General features: G+C 40.3%; 1 protein-coding gene across 1 annotated transcript in view; it reads right to left on the bottom strand.

Annotated features, from left to right (window-relative positions):
• Window positions 1-20,566, bottom strand: part of LOC137970830 (polycystin-1-like) — an 87,570-nt gene that overhangs the window by 36,632 nt on the left and 30,372 nt on the right. The window contains exons 11-15 of the mRNA XM_068817412.1: window positions 20,488-20,566; window positions 17,315-17,472; window positions 10,250-13,908; window positions 4,971-5,191; window positions 899-1,284 (exon numbers count right to left, since the gene is read on the bottom strand). The exon at window positions 20,488-20,566 is cut by the window's right edge and continues 644 nt beyond it. Of these exons, the coding sequence (XP_068673513.1) occupies window positions 899-1,284; window positions 4,971-5,191; window positions 10,250-13,908; window positions 17,315-17,472; window positions 20,488-20,566 (4,503 nt within the window). The remainder of the gene's footprint in view (window positions 1-898; window positions 1,285-4,970; window positions 5,192-10,249; window positions 13,909-17,314; window positions 17,473-20,487) is intronic.

The raw sequence follows: 20,566 nt of genomic DNA, 5'->3' as shown, positions 1-20,566 counted from the left end.
TAGTGTGGTCGTATGCAAATTCACTTCTTCTTGAGAAATGGTGTGTAAATTTCCATCTTCTTGAATCTCAATATCTTCTTCTTCTTCTTCTTCTTCTTTTTCTTCTTCTTAATATTATTATTATTATTATTATTATTATTATTATTATTATTATTATTATTATTATTATCATCAATCGAAAATAGCAAGTCTTAAGCCCTGGTCAAACGGCGCATGATAGTCGATGATAGCTGATTCTCTCCAAACTATCATCAACTATCACCAACTATCATTCACATGGTCAAAAGGCCAAAGAAGTTCGTGATAGTTGATGATAGTTCACCGGCAGTCGCGCAAGCAAATTCACCCGAGCAACTAGTTCCAGGCTCTTTCCGCGTAAGCACTAAAATGGCTTCCCGTAATACAAACTTGTAGAAGTATGAATTTATCGCGACGAAAGAGGGCGGCAGCTTGTACATGTTTACTAGTAATTGCCCTTTTGACCGATGAACGTTTAGAGTACGCTTCTTTTTTGCGGTGTCTCTTCTACTTCTTGCGAATTGACGCTTTCTTCAGAAGATATCTTCTCTATGTTATCTTGGTCTTCAATATTTTCTTTGTCATGATTATCATCTTGGATGTAAACACGAATTTCTGAAGCTGCAGCTGAGCCTCGCGAGGAACTTTTGGCGGCCATTTTAAACGAGCCCGCCGAATTTCGGGGAAAACTGCTGACCAAAAACTATCATGAACTATCATACGAGTGGTCAAACGAGGAAAACTATCATCGACTATCATGAAGAATTTGAACAAGCTCAAAATGAACGATAGTTGATGATAGTCGATGATAGTGTATGATAATCATCGATTATCATGCGCTGTTTGACCATGGCCTTCAGGAAATCGAATAGTAACTGACCTGTACGCTGGAGGCGTCTCCGAATTCCAACACGGCTCCGAGATTATCAGCAACTTTGACAAAAAACTTGATCATATAATCGTATTTCTGATCACCATAGGGCAGACGAATTGCAGCGCGAAACGACTTGAATCCATTTCCCAAAGACTTTCGGGTAGCGCCATTGTCCATTGAGTAGAAAAACTCGTAGCTTAGAGGTTTGTCCACGTCTTGAAATCCTTCACACGAGACGTTGAATTTGGGGGCCAGAGGTTCGCCCTTGGCCGGCTTCACCACACAATTGCCTGCTGTTGGTGGTTCGTTCACCTTCAATGTTTTACTGACCATTCCCCATTCGCTCTTATGAAACCCTCCCTCCAAAACAACTTTATAACCAACCCGTCCACCTGCGTAAAAAAAATAGGTTATTTTGAAGGGTGGTGTGCAGTTATCTTGACTATAAGTACTTTTTTTAGCTTGTGTAGTTCTAAGCATTTTTAACCACCACGAGGGGCGGATCCAGGGGCGGGGCAGGGGGAGGGGTTGAATAGGGTGGCTGGCCACCCTCCATTTTGGTTCCATTATTTATTTTTTCTTTTTTGAAGTAAATTGCATTTTTGGGTTGATAAATCATTCTTACGATATGCCAGTTTTATTATTTCAAATCTGGACGGCCTATCTCCTCTCGTAGGATTTATTAAGGTACCACCCAGGTATCTGATTTCCTCGACTCATAAAAGTAACGAAGAAATCTATTTATTTTCTAGTTTTGTAGCAGAGTATTTCTATTTATCTGCTTTTTATTGAATTTTTTATTTTTACTAATATTTTTAAAAGATACAACCACACTTTTGAGTTTAAGGAATCTTTTTCGATGTTTCAAACATCATCATCAGCCATAGTGAGTGTAACATTACAATTTTTACAAGATAATCCGTGTATATATATAACTATCAATACCATGATTCTTTGTAGATTAAATGTTCGTTACAAGTAGGAAAAAATGCAAACTAACCAACAATATTATAGCAAACACAACTGACATAACGGTAAAAGCTTAAAAGTGTAATGCTTAACTGACATGATCAACTTGTTTGTTGAGTTCGGGTTTCAACCGCTCAATATGGAAGCTCTCCTTGATTTTGCAATTGCGTTGATAGAAAGATAACTTCTGTTCCTTTCACTTAAAATAACTCAGTTCTTAATATTTCGTCTTATAAGCTGTGTGACGAAGAACTTGATATTTTGAAATTTGGTCTTACATTTGCCATAAAATCTCCCAATATAAGCAAGAGTCAAGTATTCACGACATTTGAACTTCTCCATGATGACCTCAAGAGGCATCTTTCGGATAAGACCAAAGCCAATGAAGTCCGGAATGAGATACACCATTTAGCCACCAGTTATGTGAACTCTTTTAAGCCTTCAATGAATGACTTAAAGAAACATGAAATAATAAAAAGACTGAAACATAAGAAGGACTTCATCATCCTGAGACCAGATAAGGGGCACGGAGTCGTAGTTCTTGACAAGGTTGTTTACAATAAAGCTATGGTTGATTTGTTGAGAGACAAATCTAAATTTAAAAAATTGGAATCTGATCTCACTCTACGCAGGGAAGGTCAGTTACAGCGGTTTTTACGTAAACTTAAGAAAAAAGGTCTCTTAGATTCTAACATTTATCGTGAAATTTATCCTTACCTAAAGTGCATAAAGTCAAAGATCCTAAAACTATCACACCTCCTTTCAGACCCATTGTGTCATCAATAGGCACTTACAATTACAACTTAACTAAGTATCTTTGTTCTTTGCTTAAACCCACATATCTTCAGAGTTTTGTGCAACAAATAAGTTCTCTTTTGTCCAAGAAATTAAACAGTTTGATTTCAGCGACAAGTTTCTAGTTTCCTATGATGTCACTAGCCTTTTTACAAATATCCTTTTATCTGAGACGATTGATTTAGCCGCAACGCCATAATTGATGATAACATGAATTCTCCACCGAAGTGGAAGTGGCTAGCGATGGATATTTACCGAGCCCCGAAGCGGCGAGGTAAATATCCAACGGTGAATAGTTGTTTTAGTATATACTAAAACAGTGAGATAATATACAGCACAAAAAATTAATTTGGATGTTTTCTTCACTTGTCACGGATCCAAATCGGGACGCCATTTTTTCCTGAGTTGCTCGCAGATAAATAGCACAGGATATTCGGAGTTTGACTAGCCAATCAGCGCGCGAGTTCAACGCTATCCACTGTTTTAGTATATACTAATAATATATATACACGGATTATCGTGTAAAAATTTTAATGTTACACTCACTAAGGCTGATGATGATGTTTGAAACATCGAAACATATTCCTTAAACTCAAAAGTGTGGTTGTATTTTTAAAAATAATAGTAACACTTGTGCTATGCAGACTATTTGGAGATTTTTCTTTTTGCTGGAACAGATACTGTTTACTTGACTTGAACTATTTATTAATGCAAAACATAAAACAAAGTCAACATGGCAGCCTAAACTATCTGGAGTTTTGTCAGAGTATATACTTCAATTCTTTCAATTCATCAGCCCCCCACCCCCCTTCCCTAAACCAAAATAAAGCAAAATGTTCTTCACCATCAACATACATCATGACTGAGTTTGCTTGAATGATTTCTTTGTGTAAACCAATGCACAAATTTTCTCTTCTACTTTTGTTATGGAAGAAATTTTAATCCCCCAACCCACTCCACTGAGCCAAAAATTGATGGGTACATCCTGCATATAATGCCCTTCCTACACCAGCCAATTCTCGGCTGGCAATAACTTAGTCTAGCGGCCGGGCCACTTCAGGGTCAACGCTTTGAATGTGCGCTGCGATTTGTGGATTTAAAACCATTCTTTTTAGCATGGATTTAAAGAAAATCATTTACTTTTCAGAGAAGTTATAACGTCATAAAGCCTCATTCAGTTGATGCGTTTTCTCCGTTCTTTTTGTGCAAACGGCAATCCCATGCTACAGATTATGAACAATGCTAATATGGTTCCGTTCGGAATAAAACAATCACTGCTTTGTTTCTTTTCCTTAGAGTTTTTAGGTGTTTTTTCCGACGACAAATGTTAACAGGAATACCCGTAGAAAAACCTCTCGAATCACAGTAGAGAACCAACAATTCAGTGACCCAGAGTCCTGGGCCCGGTTGTTCAAAAGCCGATTAACGCTAATCCCAGATTAAAAATTATCCAAGGAGTTTATTTTTCAACTCTCAAATGCTGTTCAACCCTGATACTGGGAAAAAGTTTACATTAGTAGAAGTCAATCTTGAAAACAATAATAAGCAAAAAAAACTTTCACCAAATGGTTGAAAACATGAAACAAAAGTTTACGCTAATCCTGGATTAAGTTAATCGGCTTTCGAACAACCAGGCGCTAAAATACACCCCCCCCCCCCCCCGGGACACGTTGTTGAAAGGCCAATGCTCCCTCCTGTCAACATCGTTCAACAAGGCTCAACGTTCAACAAAATCGAACGGATGTTGAAGCCCTTTGCCCGAACCAAATCTTCGGTGCGTTTGAACAGGTTGTCTAACATTGTTGAAAGTGTAAAAACGTCGAAAGCTTGTTGAAAGCGTGTTGAATCAAGTTTAAATCGGTTTAAATTCTCTTTCAACATCCATTCAATTTTTCCTTTGTTCTCGAAAATGTTGTATGCTGTTGAAGCCCTTCGAACACTCTGTTGAACAATTGTAGAACACACGCATGCTCGAATCAGGCTGCAAAAGTCAATATGGGGTAGTTTATCTGGACGAGAGAGACTTGTTTCTAGTTCTTAGTTCCTCGCAATCAAATTTCCCAAAAGTGTTGGTTCTTTTGTTGGCGCAATGTTGGAACCGTTTGAACGGCCTCCGCACAACTTTGTTTTTGCGTCCAACATTTGCCCAACATCCTTTCAACTTTTGTTGAACGAATGTTGGCCAAATGTTGAAACCGTTCAAACCGACCGTAATTAAGAGAAGATAACAAATGTGGCAATTATGAAATAGGCCACCTTATGACTCAATTACCAAGAAAAGCAATTGATCCCTGAGACCTTTCTTGTTCTTTACCTTTAAAAAATCCTGCTGGAATGATGAGGAAATCCTGCTTCATGTCTTTCGGTAATGTGTACTCGTCTTTGGACACATCCTTGCAATTATCCTTATTATTCAAACATTCTTTTATTGTCCACTTATACTCACTAATTTTCTTGTTGCCAGAAGATTGCGCAGCGCCTCTTAATGACATTTTAGTTGCCGGGTTTACTTTTGCGGCACAGTTTTTAATGCACCTAAAAGGGAAACGCAAATTAAACATACGTTATGGGCTTATATACCTCACATATATATCGTGTACAGTCTCCTGGTGGTTTGCAATTCTCTGAAAGATAGACCACCAACATCGGGAGTCTACCTCTACTCTTCAAGAACAGTGTGCGGATTCTTTAACGTCCGACAGTAATTTAACTTAATTTAATTTAATTCGACTTTATTCATCCAATAGATCATATTCGTATTCTCAGTATTGGACTGGAAGTAGCTTGCAATGGAAGCTAATGCAGGGGAATGTACTAAAAAGTATTTTCATTTAAGGGCCCACTGACGTATTTTTTGGGGTGCGTTGCTAAGGATGTAATGGTTAAGTAATTTGAGAGAATTTGGCATTATTTTGGTCAGTTTCCAACTTTTGTAAGACAATGACCCTAAACATGACGTCATCATATCACGCCCATGGTCACGTGACCAATAAAAGAAAACTCTATATTTGTCTCCGTGCTACGCAATTTGGGTATTTAATCGATGGTTTGATAATTTGTATTCGTTTTTGCATCCAGCCAAGCATGGTTTTCTTTTTATTTTGAAAAATGTTGTTTTTAAAGACATAAACGATACTGAAATACCCATAACTTTCTCAAAAAAGATGATTTTAAAAAATCAATGCTTAGCTATATTCCGTATTTGGGGATGAAACGTGCCATGTACAAAAAAAAATTCAATTTTTTAACCGCCGGATATTTAGCTTTTTTCTCAAACGGAGGTCAGTTCGTTTACGCATGCGCAGTTGATCTGAGAACGAGCGCGAGGAAGGGCGAGGAAAAACCTTCGATGGAAACAACAGTTTGTGCGGTGACTTTTGCTTGTGAGTGGGTTTTCTTGTCAGCTCACGATATGATGACGTCAGTTACCGGAAGTAACGTTTCACTTCCTTGGCAACGCTCGAAAAATCCGTCTGTGGGCCCTTAAAAAGATTCGCCTGCATTAGCCTCCATTGCAAGCTAGTTCCAGTCCATTGCTGAGAATACAAATATGGTCTATTCAATGAAAGGGAAGGATACCAGAGGTTATCCAAATCGAAGGTATCCGCCCGCAGCTGAATGCAATTGACTAAGAGTCGATTTTGATGAGGGAGAAAAACCCTCGGAGTCAAATTGAGATCGACTGAAACTCAGCCCACATATCACCTCGAGGCCGAGAGTTGAACCCGGGACGCAGGGGTGGAAAGCACCGTTCATAACCGCTAAGCCGTCCTGACTGGCTGTAATTAAGAGGGGGGCCTACGGTTTATAGTTCTTATCAGAAAAGACTTGAGAATTTAACCATTTGCAGATGACATTACAAAACATTATTTTTAAGACCACGAGTGTCGGTCCGACCGGGGTACGAATTCGACGTACGAATTCTCTTCCTCCTCAGCGCGGAATTACGAGATTAATTTCCAAGAAGAACTACCCACCAGACAAACAAAGATTGGACTGTATCAACTGAGTTGATAAAATCGTTGAAAAGCTGCCGTTACAGCGTCACCCTTCGTCGGAGCAAATTAAGGGAATGTGGGGTTGTGAGGGGGATCATTTACATGGTCGCACATTATATACATCTTACATTATCTTCGAGTGTTGATGGTGTCTCTCACGAGTAAGCGCATTAAGATACTGTCAGGCACGAAAAGATAAATGAGATATAAACACAATAAAAGAAAATTCATGATGTCAATTTCAGCGCACAAATTGACCTGCTCCCAACTAAGTGGCTTCGTAGCTCAGTTGGTAGAGCATTGCACCGGCGAAGGGTAATGGGGTTCGAATCCCGTTGAAGCAGCCTGAATTTTTCAGGTGTCTGTAATAGGAAAAGAAGCGAACATTTAAGGCATTCAAGGATAAAAAATGGGTTTGAATATTTTTTAAAAACATAATAAGAAAGTTTTTAAAAAACGACGACGTTTTGACACTGAGCGAACGTCATTATCACGTCAAAATGATAGTGGTAGGAAAGTGTATATAAATACTAGTTGAAACTCAATAAGGCAATCATAAAAGGAATCGAACTGTTGGAATGTTCTTTCAAACAGAAAGTTTCGCACGGATGTAATCAGTTTGTGTGTTTCAACTTGGATCACGTTCCTTGATGAAAAGCATCTTACAGACGAGGCAACAAATTTTCCTTGACAATCTCGGAGTATGCCCGACACCTTCACCAGCGTATTGTTGGGCATAATGTGCGATTGGAAAACATTTCTTGGAAGCCCATGGGGACACAAGCCTCAAAGAAAGCCAGTCTAGTTAAGTGTGAGGATCACCTCTATCTTTCATGTAAAACTCGCACGTCAAATAAGGTGAAGCTCGCTTTTTATTGGCTAATCGTGTTAGTTAACAGGACGACACATCCTCACATGTGAAAGATAAAAAAAAGAGAGCTTTAAATTCTAGGACGACAACGACTACGAGAACAGTGAGCGCGCGCAAACCAGCGTCATTTTGGGCCTTTTCCGTTTACACAAAATTCCCGGAAATTTCGGTGGAAATTTCCATCGGGTGAAAAACGTGTTCCATTTAACTCAGGTCCGTTCGCCGCCCAGTGATTGCGATTTTACGAGCCAAAATTTAAAAATGTGGCCGTGAATAGCCTGGAAGTGGTAAGATCTTTCAAAAGTTGTAAATGGAACAAACATTTCCATCGGAAAGTTTCCAACGGGAAAACAGGACTACGTTTTCAGAAGTTCCGTTTATTCCTGAAATTTATGCCACCAAAAACGTGTGTTCCCTTTACATCCCAACCGGAATTTAAATGGAAAACGCCCTTTGACGGGAAAAACGTGATACCGTCGTCACATTAGTACAAGGTTTTGGAAAAATGTTGTCGTGTCAAAACATTTCAACAACACGGTAGCAGTTTGGCATTTTTCGATCAGCAAAAAGGCTCAGCTACCAGCAATAGGAATAACTGAGCAACCTATGCTGCTAACAACTTGACGAGTAAGATTAATCGTCCGAGTTAGAAATCTTCTAAGCATTTTCGCTAAAAGCGGGCAGTCAAATCTCTCTCGCTCTCGTCCTCGTCCAAGACTCTAAGGGTCCGTTTACATGGAAAGAGGATGATCCTAGTGCTAGGATGATCCTAGGACTAGGATCATCCGAACGCGGTATGTTTTCAGCTCTCAGTTTACATGTGAAGGGTTGTATTTGCCTCAGTGCTAGGATCATCCTACCGTTAGGATAATCTTATCTGAGAGGAAGGATGATCCTGGCGCTAGGCTGATCCTACCTCCATGTAAACGGCCTCCGAGGAGGCCCAGTTTGCCCACCCACAATATTGAAACCGGAGATGGCACTGGGGACCACTTGTGAGAATCAACACGGCGGGATCTTCGCACTTGTCGACTAAAAGCTCAAAAGGCCGACCATTTCTAGTATGTCTGCCCTACGAAGAAGACGACGATATTGAAGATGTGCGACGTGCAGGACCAATGTTGTTTTGAAAATACAGAGTCAGCGGGAAGTAGCGACTTTTCGAGTCTTCCTGCAAGCGGTGTGCAAACACTGAGGCCAGAATATGTTGGCTGATTCTAAAGAAGATGAGCTTAACGGTAACCAGCGTCGCCCAAAAAGAGAAAAAGTGCTGTGGCAATCCTGCACGTAAACCAAATGAAAAGTTGATCTCAGGAGCCGCGTTTTTGCAGGTAAACCAAATGAATCTTCTAGGGTGATCCTAGCACTAGGATCATCCTCTTTCCATGTAAATGGACCCTAAAGCTCTCTAATATCTTCACCGCGCGTGGTAAAGATATGATTTCATCAGCATCTGTAATAACAAATCGTATTTCACGTTATCATGCGCCCACTTTTATGAACGATGTTATGATTTTTTCAGCTTAATCCTTTGCACCTTTTTATGCCCTCTGAGGTCTTATTAGCGTTTTGAAGGTTTGAACTTCGACCGGCGAGTTTCACACGCTACTTTTTCGCGTGAGTTTGTCCAATCAGGGTTAGGATGGCGCAAGAAAAAAAAAAGCTTTTTAAAGATTTTTGGGGGGAATCTTCGTGCATCAGATTTTTTTTTATCTTGTTAAAATAAATGAAAGTTTTGTCTTCATCTTGAAGTCTTTTTTGGTGTGGCATTTAGCCGAGAACTTCCGTCACCCGCCAATAACAGTGCTGTACTGTGATGTCAAAACCCATCACACAACACACAACCTCTTAATTTGCTCTGGCGAAGAGCTGCTAGCGATCGAAGCGTCAGCTTTTCAATTCCCAAGGATGGACAGTTTACTTTGATCGACTCAAAGTAAATTGATAAAAATTAATAGCGGAGCTCCGCGCGCGCGGAGCACCATTGGTAAGAAAATATGGCAACTCATCTTTGCGAAAATTTCGTTTTGGTCACCGTACGACCGTCCACCCCTTCAAGGACGACTATGTGACCAGTATAATGTGACCATATCGCGGGCTCAAGTTTAGAGCTCATCGAGGTCAGCTTTTTTTTTTTTTTTAAGATAACCGCTGACCAAGTACTGGGTATCGATTGGATCGCAGGCTCAAGCCAGGTTAACTTATTCTAAGAATAAATAACCCGGGAACTCCGCTTTTAGGCTTGGCTAAATCTATAGGTAAGATATCGTTGAGGTCAGCGATTGTCATAAACGTGCCAACCAGAGCCTCATTGGCTGTCGAAACAAAGAGTCTTTTGTTCCTGTGGGTGGCACATTTAAATAACAAAAGCAATGTTTGTAAACAGATACCCTCCCTATATATTTAAGTGGTAAAGTTGACACTCCTGAATTCTCGTGTTCCAAACACCCACCGAGAAAGTACCGCAGCTTCTAGTCTGAACTCTGATCAAATGGCACACAATCAAGTTTTTGCTTGACCAGAATAAAAATAATATCGCGCTACGATAACTACCAGAGAGGAAATAATGTCGTGTCACCAAATAAACCAAAGTAAGAAACCCAGATATCCCGCTTCGATATTGACCAGGCGGGTACAAACAATATTGTGCCACGATATTGGCCAGACTGAAAACGATACCATGTTAAGTTACTGATCGAAGTAAAAACAATATCGTGCTCTCACTTGATATTTAAGATGGGAGGATCGCCATCTTTAATTGTAATAACCTGATGTGCATAGGCTAATTTCCGTCCCCTTTTGCCCAGGACAAATGTAATGTTGTAGGTAGTGCCTGCTTTCATTTTTGTCGCGTCCAATGTAATTTCAAGTGTGGTGAAGTTTAGTCGACCAGGACCAGATCTAAAACAGCCGCCAAGATCTATAGAATCATTTCCGGTCACGTTTATTGCAGGAGGAGTTGGAACGGGAGCTAGTATCGAATTTTCTAGCTGTGTAAAATTTTCCGGCAGTGTAAAATTGTCATTTTTCCGCCGGCAAAACCAGGCAAATGAACAGTTTTTGTCCATGGGTTTCCCCGCTGCAGAATCAGGGTCGTAAGACTCTCCGGCACTTATTTTAACTGGTTTCTTATTTCCCACAATCTTCTCTGATCCTCCGTCAATAATAGCATTAAGCGGGGATTCTGTTACGCTTACAACAATTGTTTTCTCGCTGTAAACACCCGGTGCTTGAGTCATGTTGATCAGAAAACGAGCTTCCAGATGACTACAGTAGTCAAGAGTTCTTGGTAAGATAATAATCTCGGGTCTAGACAGATTAACATTTGGTAGGTGTAGCATATTCTTTTCACAAGAAAACGTCCATTCGAATTTTCTCTCATAACTAAAGCAGTCAAGTTTGTTGTTTGTCTTGATAATTATCTTGTCTGAGCGCATGAACTTCCTAATGCCACCGTCATCGAAACCAGGGACCTCGATTATAGGAAATTTGCAGGGACTTCTTGCAACAGCCACCTTCGATACTTTTTCCACACATGAGATACGGTTGCGCGCGTCCAACGTAACATCAAACTCACCGACGTTGTAGTACGTGTACTCGAAAGGTGTTGGCCTCAGTAAATTATTTGCTTGCTGACCATCACAACCTTTTCCTGTCTTGAAGTAAAACGCTTTGTCCTGTTGGTTTGAAGAAATTTGAAAACAAGAATTGTTGCCGAACTCTCTCGCTGTAAGAGTAAAATTCACTGTCCGGTTTTGCGTAGAAGGCCCATCGTTTTTAAATGAAACATCCAGAATGCTTTGCTCTAGTTCAAGGGTAATCACTACTGTCTGACGACTAACGGCATTTTCCGCCGTCAAGGTAATGTTATTTTTTCCAGTATCAACAAACTTATGCCTACTGCTCGAGCCCGTTTTGTTTTCATTGCCGGGAAAACTCCAAGTATAAGTCACGTTGGTGCCGTTTGCAGAAGCGTTGAAGGAGACATTGTAATCAAAGGGAAACACGTTTTTTGGAAGGGACGGGATGCAATCGTGCACGCTAAGTTCTGTGTAATTCGCGGTCCAATTGAGGTCTTTGACTTCATCTTGGATGACAACCTCAGCCTGTGCAAAGCCGAAGCTTACTTCATTAGAGACATTAACCGTTGCGATGTAAACACCGCATTCACTAGGGTAACGGTAGTTTTCCACTCTATTATCCCGTACTTCATATTCTGGAGTAATATTCTGTACTCCATAACGCCAAATGTAGTTAAGAGGGCCCGATGGTTGAAGTGAGCCTGGGAACGAAATATTGAAAGTGATTTTACTTTCTGAACTTTTCCTAGGCGAATCAGTTGTTATCATGACCTTGTTGACAGGATTCTGAACGATGATCCTACAAGTATGGCTATCATTTTTCGGGTTTCTGTTGGAGAATATAACAGTGATGTTGTATTCTCCGGTCCTCGAGTAGGAATGGTGCACGGTCCATCCTCCGTCTGGGAATTCTCGATGGAAGTAACGCGTGCGTTCACTCGAGTTATCTCCAAAATCAAGAAAGCCGTTTACGTTGGTCCCATTTCTTATTGTTGCTTTCGCCGTCACAGAATCATTCACTGCAACGTAAAGTACACCGGTGCAACGATCGCCTCCAGCTGTGGCCAAATTGCCGCGCCTTATGGCAAGAACGGCGCCGTCCCCTGGTGTCTCCACATAAACCGTGGTGTTAATTTCTTCGCTATCGACCAGGTTCGTCACATTAACGGTGACATGGTACTCGCCGGGCTTGGTGTAGTTATGCCTGCTTATAGCCACGAAAACGTCCCCCACCGAAATGCTCCGGTTAACGATTGTGGAATTTCCGTCACCATAGTCGACGATGATATAAAGTTCAGAGCCTTGAGTCAATCTCCAATTGATTTCTGCTTCGGCGCGAACTGCTACTGTGTGATTGAAACTTGTATACTCCAAGCCCTCTATTAGATCCTGGACGATAATCTCAGCGCAATTAACAACCACTGAACTTATGTCATTGAAAGTGATCAGGGTAGGCCTGTAGCGCCCTGCCTTGGTATAAACATGAGGTATAACTTTTTCAGTGGTATTTCTAACCTTTCCGTCGCTGGTATTCAACCGATATCTAACTTCATCCCCTTGATGCTGCGAAATCGTAAAGTTAAATGTCTGATTTGTCTCAAGGATTTTCGCACTATCCAGAACCACTCCATAAACCTCACGTTGGACGCTAAGATTTCCCACAAGAGTCTCGTTATTCACTTTATTAGTGGCTGTAATTTCTATTCGGTGCCAGCCTGGCTGAGTAAGGTTTTTAACATACATGCCGAAGAATATTGCAGCCGGTTGTTTAGCGTTGGTTAAGTTCTTTGCTTCAGTAGAACCGTCAGGGTATGTAATTGTCAGATTAAAGTCAACGTGGGATCCATGAAACAATATCCAGCGGATGCGAGCTGTTGTTCCATTTTCGATGGCCAGAAGGGAAGTGTTTTCAAAGTGCAGCCCCGTAATTCTCTCTTGGATGACAACACTGCACCAGGCGGCTGCTATTCCGATGTCATTTCCAGTGATGATAGTCACGGTCTTCGAGCCAACGGTAGAATTGAAGAGGTGCGTGACCCACGGGATCAAACTGGTTGCGTTACTTTGGTCACCAAAATCCCAGAAATATGTCACGTTGCTCCCGTGACTCGTGCTCACAGTGAAATTCACAGACTCGGCGAATGGAAGAGCTTCAGGAGAATACAACTGCAACCCCGTGATATTCTGCTGTAGACAAATGTGCTTAGTGTCGTTCTTTCTTTTCATCGAGTTTCCGATTGATAAGAGAACGTTTTCGTCTCCTACGGTTTGAAAAACGTTCTCAAATATAGATTCAGAATCAACGGAATAGAAAAACGCTACGGCCGGCGCATAAGAAACCTGAACGGGGCTTTCCTCTGTCCACGGATAGCGATTCCCCCGCAGAGTCGAACAATTTGTGCCGTTAATAATCGAACTTGCAAAAAACAAAGACGAACCAAATGTGGTAGTTTTCAACGATGCAGCCGGTCCAGAGGAAGGGAAACGAACGCCAAAGACATCGCCGGGTTCGAGTTGAAGACTTTGATTCGATGTATCAAGTAAGATGCGTTTAGGACCGCTCGTTGTGTAAGCCATGTAAGCCGCAATCTTTTCAAAGTCAAAATTTCCGTTGTCCATGGTATGGTTTTGGCGACAGCCCAAATTTGACTCCGTACATCTTCCTCCAAAAAGGCTAAACGAATTATTACCCACGCAGCTCGTTAAGACGTTCTCTGCGGTACATGTTGATGAGTTGGCCACACACATCTTTTGCAGTCGACAATAACTTTCTTCAGCATTTACACACTTTGGTCTAAAAACCTGAAGAGAGAAATGAAATGAAACTTTAGATCCGTAAACATAACATAAGCTCGAGTTTAATTCAGATGTTTGATATAAACAAGAAATTAAATATATGCTATTTACAAGGTAATTTTTGTAAAATTAAAATGTTGAAACCAAACGTTTTAGGCTGTTTGCCATCATCAGGGTTAAAAATGACCGTCCGCACGCATCCATGCATATATATCTTATGTAATTCCCGTTGGGAAACGTTTGGAAACATAAGAAATAACTTGTTTGTTCAGACTGGGGCGGAAGCCCCTCGACGATCCTACGTTTATGGAATGTTTGTGATGAAGAGAGAACGCGCCAAGTGAAAAAATGTGATGGGTTTTCACGCAGGTGTTTTGCAGGTTCAGAGGTGTGAGCAGGATTTCAATGTTCCGCAGTTTATCACAGTCTCGCCAATGTAATCAACACCACAAGAGCAATCTCCTTTGTAAACAACTTTGGATCTGTGGGTGTTTTTGTCTTTGTTGTTAAAGAGGCTTTTGATTTTCCTTGTTTGCCACAGGATTATAAAGATGAAATTGAAATTAGTAAATTTGTTAAGTTTTGCAATGAAAGTCTTTTTGTGTTTTTCGTTTCTGCCGGGTTTCAACATTTTAATTTTACAAAAATTACCTTGTAAATAGCATATAGTTTACCTAAGCGAACATTATGGACAAGAAATTAAATGTTGCAGATATCTTTCGACGAAAACTGCTGCCTGCTTTAATGCAATTGTTCGCCCTTCACCCTCCACCCCATTTTGTGTGATTGTTTACCCTTAGGATAGTACGCGCACTCTCGTTGGTCAATAGCTGTATTAAGAAGACAGTTTATAAACACGGCTGTGACATCACACGAATGTTGATTGGTTTTGTGTTGTCAAACGCACGTTTTGATTGACTGGTTGGACATATGAGCGTGTAACTACCAAGAACATCTGTTTCAATCAAGAAGTAAAAAAACAGCATTTTCCTCCATTTGTCGAATAATTTTTGAGAAATATGTTATAAAAGCAATAGAAGACTCTTTCCCGTGATTACATAGCCTCATCGAAACACTCGGGGAGTTGGGAGGGAGAATTCTCGATATTTACGCACTCCACTGCCTCAAAAGTTTGCATAACTGTCTCGAATTCTCCTAACTGCCCCTCGCGTTTAGATGAGGTTATGTAAACACAGAAAAAGTCTTCTATGGATTGTTTTCATGTGAAGTTACGGCGGTCATGTTGATGTACCTAAACAAAGGAACAGCGGCCACGTTGTTGTACCCAACTAATCCTCTGGGAACAAATTTCTAGTTTCTAAAGAAACTGTGGTGCTGCGTCAGTGGGAGAGTGAAACAGGAAAATTTGGTTTATCAAACGTGTTGATAAAGGCCGAATTGACCTTTATCAACACGTTCGATAAACCAAATTTTCCTGTAAGTCTCTGGGAACTGAGCTCTATCATCATGCAAACGTTTTCTTTTGATTCGGTGGAAAAACAAGGTTACTGATCACGTGACTGATCACGTGAGTGAAAACACTATTGCTTAGATAGGCAATTCAAGATCTACGATGAGGTCGTCGACGAGAACGGCACAAAAATACAGCGTGAAATCACCAAATTTGAGGTTTCGAGGACAACACCAGTGTACAAATGTGAATATTTAATTCTTTGTTTTTACTCTGAAACCACTAGTACCAATTTCTTTCTAAGATACTTCGCCCACATTGTACGACACGAACAAGATGGATTGATCGCGAAAAACTTTTTATAGTGCAAAGTTATATTTTGAGGTGACGTTTTCGTCGACCTCGCGCTCGTAGATTTTTAAGTCCCAAATACAATATAAGCAACGTGGCTTCGTTTAAGATTCCTCACCACTCTTTGCATTACTTTCTTTTAGCAGTAAACTTGTCATTTCCACAATGGTTGTAGAGTGGAAAGAGTTACCTAAACCAGAAACTTGATATGGCTTTCTCGAGCAATGAGAACGAGAAAAAAGCGACATTACAACCAGCGAATTATTGGAGTCGACGAGCATGACTCCTTCAGCCCTCTTGTATTCTCATCATATGGCGGAAACGGCAGAGATGCCGAACGAATTCTCTCCGAACTAGCCCTGAAGCTATCTGAGAAGAAGCAGATGCGGCGAGGAAGCAACGTGAAAACCACCTGTGGGTGGTTGATAGTATCATCGCCGCCATGTTGGTGGACGAAAACAAAAGATCTCTCATTAGCTCCTTTTGTTTGTCCACCAGCAATTGTACATTACATCATTGTTATCTGTGTCTCTAAAGATTGGTTGCAAAGGCATGTACTAAAACCAGGAACACCGGAACACCGAAACACCCCGGAACACTTAAACACTCCGGAACACCTGGAAGTAACCAAAAACCCTCAATTTGGCTAACCCTAGGCCTAGATAGGCATTAAGTTGGTTTTTAGGCCTAAGTTTAGGACACCGGAACACTCTTGAACACCCTGGAAGTAACCCAAAACCCTCAATTTGGCTAACCCTAGGCCTAAAAACCAACTTAAGGCCTATCTAGGCCTAGGGTTAGCCAAATTTAGGGCTTTGGGTTACTTCCAGGTGTTCCGGAGTGTTCCGGTGTTCCGGTGTTCGTGGTTTTAGTACATGCCGGTTGCAAACCATCTATAGCATTGTAATTCATTCGCTGGGAGCTAAACTATCCTTTAACTTATTAACATTAACAAACAACCAAGCACGAGTTGAACACTGATTCCAACTGACAGAAATTGCAAATGTCATCGAAAAGACAAAGTGGACACGAAAAGCAGTGCATAAAACTTTTTTTTTGATTCAAATATAAGTGCTTTTAACACTTTTTTTAAAAAAGCTTTTATCAATGCTGGTATACTGCAATTATTTATTGGATATAGTTTTTAATAAAGTTGGGTTTTCTTTTACAAAGAAGAAAGAAGTAGCACGGTGTCCTCTCATCTTATTTTCTTTAAAAAATGTTGGTGTGAATGAAGACCAACCCAACCAGTAACGCTGCCATTTCTTCATCAAAAACCATGCTTGAGCAGTGGGGGGACTTTTTTTGTCTGCTGTTAAGAATTTGAAGACGATGAAAAGGGACTGAAACTTGAAAAATTCAAATCAAAAGGGACGTTTTACATGGGTAGCTAAATCCTGATAGAATCTAGGTATAAAAGGGAAGATATCTATTTACAAACATTGCTTTTTTATTCAAATGTGCCAGCCACAGGAACAAAAGATCATTTGTTTCGACAGCCAATAATGCTCTGGTTGGCACATTAATGACAATAGGTGACGTCAACGATATATTACCTATACGTTCTCCCTGGGTAGGTGTTAAGCCAGTTTTTGCCTGAAAAACATTTCTGTATTATATAGTCTTCAGCATTTAAACGGAAAAGAGTACCTGAATTTCTAAAGAGCCACCTTGGTCGAGATCCAGTTGCAGAGCCACTAGTTTCCCTTTACTTGAGGCATCCATTCCAGCTAATAGATACAAACCATCCGAGGTGAGTAGTGACCCTGATTCACCAACGGCAGTTCCCAACTGTATGAGAGCTGCGTCTACAAAGAGAGCAAATAAATCAACATGATTAGCGTTCTTCAAATCGCCCAGGGATGATTTTTACATATTAAATGATTAAATGGATGCAACAAGTGATTTACTTAGCATTTAAATTACAAAATCCACACAATTGTTCTCTAATGACCAAATGAATGAGCAATTCACCCACTCACTAATTGACCATTAATTAATGACAGTGCCTACTAATTCAAAGGTATTTTGGTGAGGTTTACTGAATGTGCGAGAAAAGCAGATCTTTACAAGAGTTATTGAAATTCAAAAGAAAATTGGGGATTATTTAAACCACGGATTTTTCGAAGAAAATTAATCAACAATTTTTGTTAAAAGCTATAAAATACAAAGCAAAGTATGGCGTTCTCTTACAAATTGAAGCGTAATTACCCCCGATTTTCATTTCAGATACCAATGAGCACTTGATAAGTTGTGCTTTCTCCGCATTGTTTTGAACAGCACAAAAATACCCATAGGAAATCCGAATATCTCGAGATGCACATAACATATGCATGATAACAATAATAGGCACCGTTCTTAAGTGGTGACTGAATAGCTACACAGCAAGCTCCAGAAACCCACCCATTCATTGACCTTTAAGGGAATCTTTGCTGACATCATGGTTTTCCATTTTGGTTCAATAACGTATGAGTTTGCTCACAGAAGGCATCATGCTATTTACAATTTGATTTCAAAAGGTAAAAGAACAATGTCATGTAAAAATTCGTTAAATCTCTATTAAGGACGTTCGCGCCAAAATCTTCCTACGGTGAGATTTTCTTCATTTCTCGCCTAGAGTTAGGTCATAAAGTACTTACTCCAAAAAGGAAAAAAAAATGGGGGTCACCGACTTTGTTTCGGAGAAAATGGCAGTGGAAAAATGCCTTCATTTCGAGAAATCGGTCATAATAGTGAGATGTAGGCTCATCTGCTCATCCATCGAAAATCATAAAAATAAACTGCTGGAGTGAACGTTTCCGTGCATAGGTTTTTAGGAGTGAGATTTTTAGATAATTGTATGCCGCTAGGGATGTGGTTAACAGTAGAGTTCATCCTCGACGAGCGTTTTCGTAAGCTCTATCCGTTGCAACCACTACCGGAATTCGATGGCACGAGGAAAGAAAATGTTAAAAAAAGATAATTTCTTACGGTGAGATTTTTTTCATTTCATCATATTTTGTAGATAGTAAGTAAAGTAAGTGATTCATGATAAAAAAATTAGGGGTCACAGATGATCTGAACGAGTAAAATCGATGTGATTTTGCAAAGCTCTTGGAAAAGTTCGTTTGTCACGCTTTTGCGTGACCTGTCGGGCAAGGACTGGAACCCAAGAGAGGAAAGAGTGTTGAAGAGATGAAAGGTTTTTACCGAAAAAAAAACCTTTCTCGAGCATAGCAACGAAGTTTTAAGCAGGGATCATCTTCATTTGGTTGGTGTTTTGTATAATATCTCTCCATTGCCGTCATGCTCATCCTCTGGAGTGTGTTTTTTGTGAAATTCCGTCGCTGATTGTTTCCACGCAGGTCCGCACTATTCAAGCGGACGAGGACGAAAATACTGCTCAATTTTCACGAAAGTAAAGGAAAAGAACTTTAAAAACATGCATTCACTTTGAACTTATGTTCGTAGGGTAATAAAAACATTAAAAAGAAACGGCCCCATTAAATTTACGCAACGGTTCGTCCTCGACTTTTCCAGACTTTCAGCCACTAGTCTACTCGATCAGCTACCTTTTCCAGAGCTTTTCCATCCTCCCGCTCACTTCTCTTTCAAGTTTCATGATGATTTGGAAATAAATGTGCCATTCTTTTGCCGGCCTGGAATTTTTTCCACGGCGTTTTTGTCGCCATGTTATTTTAACTGATGCTTGACTAGTAGACTAGTAGACTAGTGTACGACTGATAAAACCTCGCGAATATCAGTCGTGCAGTAGTCTACTTGACTTTCATAAATGTTTTAAATCAATTTTGACTGATCACGATCTTCTCTGATCCAACGCTGTGCAAGACTTATCGTCCACGATTTTTGCAAAGGTTTTAAAACCTCAACTTCACTAATGCTCGAAGTAATGCGTGACATTTACAGTCGCGTTACCTGCGCAGTAACGTTGCGCACAAACAATTAGCGCGAACGTCCTTAATTTAAGCCGCTTCGCTTTGATAACAAGCCAGTTATTAGCCGTCAAAAACCGATAAATTCTGATTGGGTGGCAAAAGCTATAGTGATCATATACATTCTTTGTAAAATTTCAAATTTTCAAAGCATCACTGCCCACAGATAATGCTATATAATTAATGCGTTCATATTTTTCAAGATCTGAGAGATCGCTTATTATGCGATGCACTTTCATTATTCAGTACTTTAGTCTCGGCGGCTGACTGATTAGATAACGATGGACGTATGCTAATGAGACAAAAACGTAATCAAAGATTTGCCTATTGAGTACAACTGACCAAAATGGTTCACTGACTGGCTGACTCAGGACTCAGTGACTCAATCACTGAGTTACTACTGGCTAACTCATGGACTAGCCTGCAAGCAGGCTCTTCCATTGAAAATGGCATGCAGTCGACCGTGGTCAACCGGAACCATAGTTTTCTGGTTCCAGTTTTCGATTATTCCTGAGCCCATTCTGCTGGACAAAGGTTACGGAGGCTCTGGGAACGAGATTGCCTAAGCAAAAGCTGCCATGTGTTTACGTAAAGGATCCATTTCTTTGCCGTTTTCGTCTTGACAACGATGTGAAATGACCCAATTTGAAGTTGCATGAAGGACAAGTGCAATCAACGAAATCTTTTAATTTCCTCTACAGCTGAGTGTGTGACACCATTGAAAGCCATTCAAGCCCATTTTAGTCCTGGAAGGTTTACATAGTTTAGTATAGTTTAGTTATTTAGTTATATAATATAATTTATATTTACTTTCCGTAAAGAAAGACTTATGAGAATAACGTTGCGTGAAGTTCTCGTAAACCTCGTCGTTTTTGCTTGATTGTGACTTACCAGGTAAACTACCTCCAAACGGAACTTCTCTGTTTTCAAACTTTACCAGCGCGTCTACGTCTGATCCATAGCGAAACTT

The sequence above is a fragment of the Montipora foliosa genome, chromosome 9 (assembly GCF_036669935.1).
Source record: "Montipora foliosa isolate CH-2021 chromosome 9, ASM3666993v2, whole genome shotgun sequence".
NCBI lineage: Eukaryota > Metazoa > Cnidaria > Anthozoa > Scleractinia > Acroporidae > Montipora > Montipora foliosa.
The sequence above is the reverse complement of the archived record's forward strand: the minus strand, read 5'-3'. Positions and strand labels throughout refer to the sequence as shown.